The sequence below is a fragment of the Corvus moneduloides genome, chromosome 5, assembly GCF_009650955.1.
Source record: "Corvus moneduloides isolate bCorMon1 chromosome 5, bCorMon1.pri, whole genome shotgun sequence".
Taxonomy (NCBI): Eukaryota; Metazoa; Chordata; class Aves; order Passeriformes; family Corvidae; genus Corvus; species Corvus moneduloides.
In genome coordinates, this window is record NC_045480.1 from 58,915,778 (window position 1) to 58,926,407 (window position 10,630).

The window sequence follows — 10,630 nt, forward strand, 5'->3', positions numbered from 1 at the left end:
GCTAAGTGGTGCAAAAAGGAATCAGGTGGGGCTTCCAGCCTTTACTTAATACAAAGCACAAGTCTGAGATGATCTGTCACACTGTATTTTAACTGGACAGAAAGTAGGAGACACAAACAGGTGACAAAAGGTCATTGTGTCACTTAAGCCATATAGGAGGAGATGAACATCCCAAGGTGATGGACACACTGTAAGAAGCTGAAGACAACAGAATTTTGTTAGGCTCTTGTATCTAAAATCTGTAGCACAAACCTAATACTTTTTTGAGTAAGGTTCCATTCAAAAATACATTAACTTTTTAATTGAGAACATGGCAGGATATCAGCGGTTCTGATGATCTTAGCACAGCATGGGAAATAATGCTGGATAACTAAGCATCCATTTACAGGGAAAATATCTTTGAAGTTTCACTGTATGGGCAAAGACAATCATTCAAATGCTGAAAGGCTTGAACTCTCTCATCCAAATGCATGCAAAGGGGAATATCCAACCTCTTAATGCTCATGAAAAAGCTGGTCCCTTGGGAAGCCAGGGAGTGCACTCCCAGGAACTCGGAGGGGGTTATGTGAACTCTGAAGGCTTCTGAGGATCTTCCATTTCTTTTTTACGGAACTGAAAGTATAGGAGACAGAGAGAAAGCCTCAGGCTGAGTTCTTACATTATTCTCCCCAGCTCCATTGAAGAGCTGCTGACGGTTCCTTGTTCACCAGGAAGTTTGCAGAGCAGGAAAAGGAGGAAGGTCCCAATACTTCCTTTCTTTCTCTTCCTTCTTCATGCAGCCTTCAATTCCTTAATGTCCTATTCCTCACACTGAGAACATCAGAAGACGACTTCTAAGAAGCACAGATCACAGCCAAAGAGCACAGCTCCAGAAGGAAGGTTTTGAGACCTCAGCTGTATTTTCAGTAACTTACAGAGGCATCCTTAGTACTGAGAAGTAATTGGAAAAACTTCTGCTGGCTTCAGTGAGAGCAGAGTTTTGCCTTCCACCTCTCAAACCCCAGAAATGCACTATTGTGTTTGCTTCAGGGCCCTCAGGAAACCATGCAATAGCAGTGCTAATCTTGAATCGCGGAGCTTCTCCACCTCAGCACTATTTCATGGAGGCTGATACCTCCTTCCAGCTCCCCGTTCTCAGAGGCTCTGAACAAGAAAAGTTTCCCTGGATTTGGAACTTGAGCTTGGGCTCTTATTTTATAGAATAATTTTTTTTTAATTATTTTTTCCTTTTTTTCTAACCTAAGAAGGCACCGAAGTTAATTGTTAAAATCATGTGGTATGCTCTGATTGGGGCCAGAATGGATTTGTCCTCTCTGACACAAGTTTTAGGTGAGGACTGTTTAAAGATTGCGGCTTTTATTCATCCGCTGGGTGTAGCTGGGGATTGTTCAGGCTGAATTCAAAATGTGCCACAGACATTCTTTTGTCATCTGGATTGTTGTTCATCTGCACTTATATAAACGATGTGCAATTCACAGGAGAAGGAGAAACTGGACACTCCTTCTGACCCATTCTGTGTTCTGTAGCCATTTCACTCCGAAAATTCTTTTATTTCAAGTATCTGGGAGAGAAAAACCTTCCTAACTTTGAAGTGGGTTTTATTGCATTGATAAGAGAAAAAGAGAGAGAGTGAGAGAGAGTGAAATCCCATTTCATTTTTAAAGTTAACGGTAAAGTTTTAATTAGGTCCTCTGAACAAGGATTCTGTGATGCTTTATGTTTAAGAGTTAGCAATAGTACAAGATCCACAGACTTCCATCTTAAAGTTCAGATGACAAAGGCCAACACACCTCTTTTCTTTGTAACTCTGTAACCATTTATGTTTGAGGTGAAGATGTTAATATGGAAATTTTGTGAGCTGGGAACGACTACAAACTCTATCATTGTAATTTATGACCTTTCATCTGAGGCCAAATGTAAAGGCAATTGCAATTGTTCTATATCTCAAGGCCAGCACATAGCAGATGTGTGAAATTTGGAGCGCTAGACATAAACTTTTATTACCAAATTATAAATAATTTCTATCACTTACAATGTTCACCTTTCAAGTTCATCTTGATTAAAACGCAAGGGCAGCATCTCACTGATTTCCATGAGTTATACAGCTGAAAAAGCTCTACCATGGTACACTAGGAAAAGATAAAGCAATGCAGCATTTAAAAAAATCTACTGAGAGCGAGGTATGCAACATTTTAGAAGAAAATATGTTTTAATCTAGAGCACAAACAAACAAAAGATAATCATTAGTCAATGACACCTGAATTATATTTTCACTCTTGGAGATTTGGAATCCTTAAGGAGTCCATTTAAGGCTAATTTACCTCTGGGAACAGCACATGAGACTGCTTTGAGACCTGTGGCAAACCAAGGAAAATTACCCAAGATTTGGGTTCATGACTTGGTCTCAAACTATGGAAGAGGGGAGCTAAAAATATCGACTTTGCCAATCTCAATGCCTAAAGCTCCGATGTGTTTGTGAGGTTCACAGGCTGTGAAGCAGGAAAGTACAAGGATTTTCTTGACTGACAGCAGACAATCAAAGTATCCACACACATAGAAACTGTAATTAAGTATAAGCCTCAGCGAGCTAGAAAGCAGCCTATTGAGCAGAAGGCAAAACAGCTCATCAGTTTCTGATGGCTCAGAAAGAAAGAAATACAAGTTCTGAAGACAAACTCGTAAGAAATAAAACAAAGAGGAAGACTCACAAAACAAAGTGTCCCTGGTTGTATTTGCAAAATTGCCATGCAAATTTACCAGCCCAGGCATGAAAGTTTTATTTGCCCAATCTTTATACTGGAGATTGATAACAATGAAAACAGGAATATTCCCTTATCAAAGCATTACTCACTGAAGCCAGGCAGCCAAATAAAACTTTGCAAGTCTGCTCCCTGGAGTAACTATTTTATGTTCCTTTTCTGCTTCAAGTACTAGATATAATCAAGCACAGTTGGATGCTCCTGATTAACATGACGGTTGCCTGGAAACACAGGCACAGTGTGGCCAAACTTCCCTGACCGAGCCTGTGCTTGAACTCTGGGATAGGCAGGTGAGTGAGGTCGGGTTTGCAGCCCTTGCCTCTTAAAGCCATTTAGTCTAAGCTTTGGAGAAAAAATTGTTACTGGACACGTGTTCAAAAAGAGAAGATAACTCTAGAAAGAAGCAAGAATACAAATCTGTCTTCTGAAAAGCCATGGTATATTTTCTTTGTATCATGAGAACTGAGAAGTTTGGAAAGATACTAAATCAATAATGGACGAATAAAAAAACCCAACAAAACAAAACAGTCCAGAAGCTTTCACAGATGATTAACTCCTGTCACAGTACTAAATCCTAAAAAAAAAAAAAAAAAAAAGTATTTTCCAGACATCAGGAGATAGCTGGGAGAAAGCAGGAAAAACAAGTGAGATGACAGGGAGAAGTAGAAGAGTAGAAGGTGAATTCGGCTTCTCCTTGTGGCAAGTTATTCCCAGGTGACTTTAAAAAGAAAAAATCTCTTAGGTTTCTATGTTCACCAATTCCTCTGCGAAATGAACTGAGCGGCACCTTCAGCACTTTCGTGTCTGCTCCTGGACAGGACACCTGCGAGGTGCTCACTGTGTCTCCAGTAAGTACAAGATTATTTGGGAATCAACAGGATCTCATTAGAGTAGAATACAATAATGTACTGGATCGTATCGGACATTAGGAGGTACTTCTTCACAGAAAGGGTGATTAGACACTGGGATGGGCTGCCCAGGGAGGTGGAGGAGTCACCTCCTGGAGGCATTTAACGAAAGACTGGATGTGGCACTCGGTGCCACGGTCTGGTTGACACGGGGGTGTTGACTAGCAGGTTGGACTCGATGATCTCTGAGGTCTTTCCCAACCTAACTGGTCCTGTGGGTTTTTTTCCCACAAGACATCTTTTTCCTGTAAGATTCTCTCCGTAAGAAACCGATGGGACGTTATATTGTGTGGAACTCTAAGCAAGACACAAAAAACCACCCCCATGTCCGTGAGGGACCGGGGCTCGTCTCCCGCGATCCCCCCGCAGCTCGGCCTCAGCGCCTCGGGGGAGCCTCCACGGGCAAGAGGAGCGCGCCCTCAGCCCCCGGCCCCGCCCCGCGCTCCGGCCCCTGCGCGGATTGTCCCGCCCGGCCGCCGTAGCGGGGCGGGGCCGCGGCGGGCGGGGAGCGCCGGGAAGGGGCGCGGGAAGCGCCGGGAGAGGCGGCGGGCGGTGAGTGTGGGGCCGGCCCGAGGCCGCGCCTGTGCCCTCCGTGGGGGCTTGCCATGGAGCCGCGGTCTCCGGCCGGGACCTCCCCCGGGGCGCTGGGGCCGGGCTGGAACACGAGGGTTCCAAACGGGGGGAGCGGCTCCAAGTGCGTGTGTGGTCCGGGAAAGGGACCCAGCCCTTGGGGCGCCAGCATCGCTGGTGGCAGTGGGTGTTGGTAGGGAAACAGTGAGGATCCCTGGATTCACGGCTGGAATTGCCCATTGCGCTTTGCCCCAGGAAGCAGCGAAATGAAGTTGGCACCGTACGGGTGTTTTCTGCCTTAGACTGAAGTCACAGAACAAAACGATGTTAAGAGCAGAAGTCAAGCGAACACTGACAGAGGGGGTCTTGCAGCAAACTGGGTGCGTGTGCTGCGTTTTTTAACCACAGCATCTTTCCTCTGTGGTTTAATCACAAGCCTTAACTTAGTGTGCTGTGTCATCTGAAGGCATCCTTTTAAATTTATGCTTTTCTTGTATTTGTGAGCTGAGATCAAAACTACTCTTCCTGTTCCCGCACAGACATGGATGGACTGCTCCCTCCGCCCCTAAAGACATGCAACACCTACTTATGGCTTAGCCCTCTAAAACCATTTTAGCAAAAGGTTTTAGGGATGATGAGGCCTTTGGCGCTGTTGAAATTTAACAGATGCACAGTGGGGCAAACAAGGATTCTTAGTTACACTTTAAGAAGTAATAAAAATGCCAAAGGGAAAGTTTATTGCAGTGACTATAGGAGCTCTGTCTCCCCATCTCAACCCTTAAGATTTTGCTTTTATCTCCTTCAGCATTTTCTCCTGCTGAAAGCGTGACAGATCAGGGGTCTGCCTGTCTGTACAGAGGATTTAAAACAATGTGGAAGCATGTCTCTTATCCTAATGTTTTCACTTCTCAGCTAACCTGAGATCAGGATGAGTCTACGGAAGCAAACCCCCAGTGACTTCCTAAAACAAATCATTGGAAGGCCAGTTGTTGTAAAATTAAATTCTGGAGTTGATTATCGAGGTAAGTTCTCCATCTGTCTCTCACAATGAGTAAAGTAATTCATTGGGGAAACTGGAATAGATGCATTGATTTTGAAAAGAAAAACAGTGTGATCCAGAATCGTGGAGTGTGAGAACAGAGATCTCAGAATGGTGACAGTAAAAGAGAAAGTGATAAAAAGGGGGGTAACAGTGGATTTAGAGATTTAAACTACTGATCTAAATCATTAGTGTCCTTGGTCACAGATGACTAAACTGAATGATTTGGAGTTTCTAAACTGATACTGGGAAGATTGTTTGGAATTACAACTCCTGAAATGGCCAAGCTGCCCCCTTTAAGCACCTCATGTTGGAACTAGACTTTTCTTCACCTTTCTGTTCTCCATTTCCTAGTATAGATCTTCGGCTAGAAAAGCTTCAGAGTAAACCATGCTGTCAGTCATAACAGAATTCTTACACGAGGGGTAAGAGCATTATTGACATTCTTGGTTAAACAACTGCCTAGACCTGTGTTGGATCAAAACTCACAGAGATACAGGAAGAACTTTAGTGTAGCTTTTGCCAACTTCATTTTAACACAACCCATCAGTTTTATTCCTGATTTCTTCACCCTACCAGTATACCTATGTGGACTGTATATAGGGTTATAGATGTTTTTCAGTAGCAGATTAAACTTCTCTGTGCAGTGAAATGTCCTGGTCCTGCTCCCATTAAGATAACAGTATCAACCTATCCAATTTTTTTAGTAGTATCCAAACTCAATTAAAACTAATCATGTATTTTCTATTGTGCTCTATTAAGAGATTTTATTCTCTAATTACTTAAACATGATGGTTCTGCAACACATCCCTGCTTCAGAGAGGTTTACTTCAACTGGCTTAGCTTAGCACTTGTGAGAGGAGACTTGTTTGTTCTGTGACAAGGAATCTATGCTATGACAGTTTTAATTTGTTTCTGTTCACTGGTGGAGTGTTCACTGGGACTTCCTGTTTCTCTTCAGTGTTACTCAGCTTACAAAATTTCCAGTCTCTCATTTCTTTGAGAACCACGTTGTCTGAGCACTTCAGGTGGGGTTGGTGGCTTAAAAAGTTCACTGCCTCTGTCAGTTCTTTAGTGCAGGAGAATGAAGAGAGCTCATTAAAGTCCATTAAAGCGAGTCATCATTTACCTGAGGGTACACACGAGGCAGGGCCAAACCGGATTTGGTTTTTTTGCTGTACTTCCTATTTCCTTTGAGACCATTGCTACCTTTCCCTTGGTAAGATCCATTTATAAATGCTGTAGATGAAATACTCAACTTTCCCCTCAGCAAAGCTAGTTTAATGTGCCTTCAGTCAAACACCACATTAATTGAACAAGAGTTCCTTGAACACCCGTATTTGTCATGGATTTTTCCCCCCTTCCCTTCCTTATTTCCCTGTGCACTCTTTTGATCTTGTGACAGAAAATCTGTGTAGTGTTTTCATTTGAATAATATGCACTTAGTTTTTTTTCTGCAGAAATGTGACCACCAGTTGTAAAAGCCAAACATTTACAAAACAGCATCTCAGACTATTGTTGCAGATCTGTCCAGATTCTCCCCCAGGCTGTGTTGCTGATTTTTTTGTTGCCTCCACCCTCTGAGGCCCCACACGCACCACCGTGGCCTCATGCAAGTGTTGATGTGTAACTGTGAAATGTTTTGAGTCGTTGCCAAGTGCTGCAAATATTCAAGGCAGGAAGCCCTAGGAAATAATCAGGGATACATTAATGTATGATTTCTGTGTGTAAAGATGGGTATGTACATTAAAACATCTCTACATACAGATAAAACAGATAAATTGCTAGCCAGGATGGGCAGTGATCATATTTGATGCCATTAGTGGTATAAGAGTAAACACAAAGAAAAGGAGGAAGAGAATGAAACAACCATGAATGCACTCTAGGAACAAGAGTTTGTAAATACTGCATTTATGGCCCACTGAGTGGTAGCTTGGGTAAATCCGCATGGTCCAGTTCTAATTTTGGACAAACAGATTTTTGTTTTCTGTTGTGTGGATCCCTCAGGATTACTAGAGTGGAAAAGAATCCTGACTTTGGTTTGGGTTTTTTGGTGCATTTAGTGACACTTTGTGAGCAGTTTTTCCTCTGTCTGTGGAAACAATAGAGAGAAAAACAGAAAGGAAAATAATAATCTTTAAACCATGACACATTGGCAGAAGAAGTTGAATTCCTGATTATTAACTGGAAGATCCTACAGTAACACTTCCGAAAAATGAGAATGTGTCCTGAGTTTTCTCCCTCTTCCTAAGTACAGCCAAAATACTATTATTTCAAGTTTGACTGCTAGATAAATAGCTAGGTGTTTTTCAAACAGAGGGAAAATTATTTAAGTAGTATTGTCTCTGCAAGGATGAAGTCAGGAAAACCCACAGGCAAGAGGAAGATAAAACAACTTGCAAAAAGCTGTATTAATTGTGTGCTACTAAAATGCATGTTTTCCTGATCCAAAAAATAATCTAATATTACAAATGACATTTTTTTTTCTTTATTGCATTATCTAAACGGTGTAATTTTATTTTTGTGGGAAGATTTCAGTGCCCTTTGTTGAAAAATACGTAGAATTTTGTTGACATCAAAACAGAGACTTGCAGCCAGTGTTCTTCTAGATCTGTAAGCATGAAGACAAATACGTGTATGGTGTCCTGTATTGAAAGGGTTGTTTTTCAGCTATATCCTTTACAAGTTTTGCTGATAACTCAGTTTACATAGCTTTGTCCTTAGGTTATCCAGTTACACTTAATATCACAGGTTCTTTTTGGTGGGTGCTTAAAACACAAGTGAGAAGAGACAACTTAAACATTCAAAGTGGAAATTGTCCATCTTTTGAAGTAATACCTTAATAACTTCTTTTTTTACTCCCACGACTCTTACACCAACTGATAACATTGCTACCAGAGTGCCTGGGATTCCTCTCTCCCAGCTGAATTCTTTAAAGATACCTCTCCAAGCTTGGATTTTTAGTTTGTTAAAAGATATAGGGTGGGTTTTTTTCCTGTACTGTTCAAACACAATGCATTTTTGTTTATTTTAAAGTAAGTTCAAGCTGATTCTCTTTTAAACTGCCACTGTTTTCAGGTGTCCTGGCTTGCCTGGATGGATATATGAACATAGCTCTGGAGCAGACTGAAGAATATGTAAATGGACAATTAAAGAACAAGTACGGGGATGCATTTATCCGAGGAAATAATGGTAATTCCTACTCCTTCTGTTGCTGCACATTAGCAAATTGTGTTTTGATATTCTGAATCTGACGGGTGGTTGAGGTGCAAATCAGCTGCCTGTAAGCCTAAAACTAATATCCCGTCTTGGAAATCTTAACAGTATTTGCTTTTTACAGTTTCACTTTCCAGGGTCTGTGCTTTTCTGCATTCCTGTGGTCCATTTTGCTTCTGAACTTGAAGTTCATTTAGAGAATCATGCTCTTTTCTAGCCTTCCTTGGAGCTTATTTTCTACTGTTTGACAGGCTTACTCTTTTGCACTTACTGCTTGCTTAGATGGCCTCTGCACCATAAGAGTTTGTGTTTTCTAGGCAAGCTACTGCATAAATTTATGCTACAGTGCAGCTATTACAGTGACACTAATATTTTCTGGTGAAGCAGTTTTCCAGAACTGAATGAATGCTGATCCTTAGTTCTGGAGGCTATTTTCATCTCTTGAGTAAAGATTTTACCACCAGTTAAGAAAATCACTCATGCTTTAATATCAAGCCTTTGAATAGCTGAGTGCAGTAGGTGGATTTTAGTGCACTTCAAGGACAATCCCAGGCTCCTGAAATGACTCCCTGGTATCAGGCTGTAATAGCAGGACATGCCAGGGAGAAGAGTATCTAAAAATAGAAAAGGTTCACAAGTCGGATGTGAAGAGACTTGAAGAGGAGGTAAATGAAGCAGAGTTTGACTGAGTTGCTTGGGAAGAAAATGGAGGGATGGAATAAAAAGACACAAGGACCAAATCCCATGTTAGAAAAAGAGTCAAAGAGGATGTGGTACCAGTGTAAAAGCATTTTAGGTGGAGAAATAATCCTTGAAACAAGGCCCACCTTTGCTTTTTGCAAGGCATTTGGATTTGTTATGCTAAGGACTGGAGTGACATTACAGCTGGAGGATCAATTAAGGAAATAATCTGTTATGAAAGTTAAAGGGATGAGAGGCAGAAGGCTCAAGAACCGGCTGGACAGAGAACTGAAGACATCCCAGGTTTAGTAGCACAGTATCATGTTGTGAATGGATCTGTTCTGGGGATATCATCAACCAAGCAGGAGGAGGATGTGTGTTCCTTCATAACTAATCATTAGTTTTGCCTTAAGTGCTTGCGATTTCCAGCTCTTATTGAAAGATCACAGCATTAGTGTCTGACACCTGTAATTCTGCTGCTGAGGAACTCTCTCATGCTCCCCTCAGTAATACTGCAGGGCACTACCTTTGTTCTCTGTTCAGCCTACATCTGCTGGAACATAGTTGGGCTATGAATAAAATAAATACTGAACCAAAGTAATACATAATGTTTAGATCTAATGGCATTTTTTGAAACCTGGAGTTAAAAGTTGCCTGGCTTTGTTTGTGCTGAATGGGATTTATTACAGCGTCGGTTTACAAGCCATGGAAATAAGATGTTTGAAATAAAAAGGCTTCTGTGTGTTATTTACCAGTGCCCTCTTCTGTGTGCCACTTTCTCTTTTCCACAGTGTTGTACATAAGCACCCAGAAGAGGAGGATGTGAAGATGCCAGAAGGAGGCTGTTTTTTTGTACTTGTGAACCTCTTTGAAGTGATGAGCCCTATTTGATTTGTAGTTCATAATCCGCAGGTGAAATACACAAGTGTTTAAATATTTTTTTTAAATAAATGTGAACGGGTGTAAACTGCCTGAATGTTTTTGTTTCAAAGCACTGCTTTGTTCCATGGTACAGAAAAAAAAATAAAAGAGCAGCATGTAATAGTACTGCAAGACTAATTTGAAGCAACAGCTCATTTAATTATGCTGTTACAAAAATACAGATTGGAAGGTAAGCAGGCATGGAGTAATTGCAAATCAGAGCCCTTTATTATGGCAAAACAATAGGTTAACTGACGTTGGGAAGGGAAATGCTAATGGTTTGGTGACAATGACCTGTCCCCTTTGGAAAACACAGGGTCAGCTTTAAATGCCAGTCTAGTAAGAGTCGTCGGGTAAAAAGTTCAGCTGTCCAAAAAATCGTGAATTGTGGATTGAATCAAGAGATGTAACACTGACACTTCAACAGTTAGGGGTGGGGAAAGAATTGAATCAAATGGAAGAAAAGCCTTAAGGGTGTAAAGAAAGCTCTGTGCCAGCTGAGGAAGTCAGTCAGAGGTGAAGAGCTCTCAGTTGGT

At 41.5% G+C, this 10,630-nt stretch overlaps 1 protein-coding gene across 2 annotated transcripts; it reads left to right on the forward strand.

Moving 5' to 3' along the window:
• The first annotated feature begins 4,149 nt into the window (after positions 1-4,149).
• Positions 4,150-10,149, forward strand: LSM6 (LSM6 homolog, U6 small nuclear RNA and mRNA degradation associated). 2 transcript variants are annotated; one of them, XM_032108485.1, is made up of 4 exons: positions 4,150-4,219; positions 5,150-5,259; positions 8,355-8,468; positions 9,965-10,149. In XM_032108485.1, exons 2-4 carry the CDS (start codon positions 5,166-5,168, stop codon positions 9,997-9,999), a joined length of 243 nt encoding a protein of 80 aa, XP_031964376.1. In that variant the 5' UTR covers positions 4,150-4,219; positions 5,150-5,165; the 3' UTR covers positions 10,000-10,149. The 2 variants fall into 2 exon arrangements, with proteins under 2 accessions (XP_031964376.1, XP_031964377.1); XM_032108486.1 differs by lacking the exon at positions 4,150-4,219 and adding an exon at positions 4,497-4,617.
• The last annotated feature ends 481 nt before the right edge of the window (positions 10,150-10,630 follow it).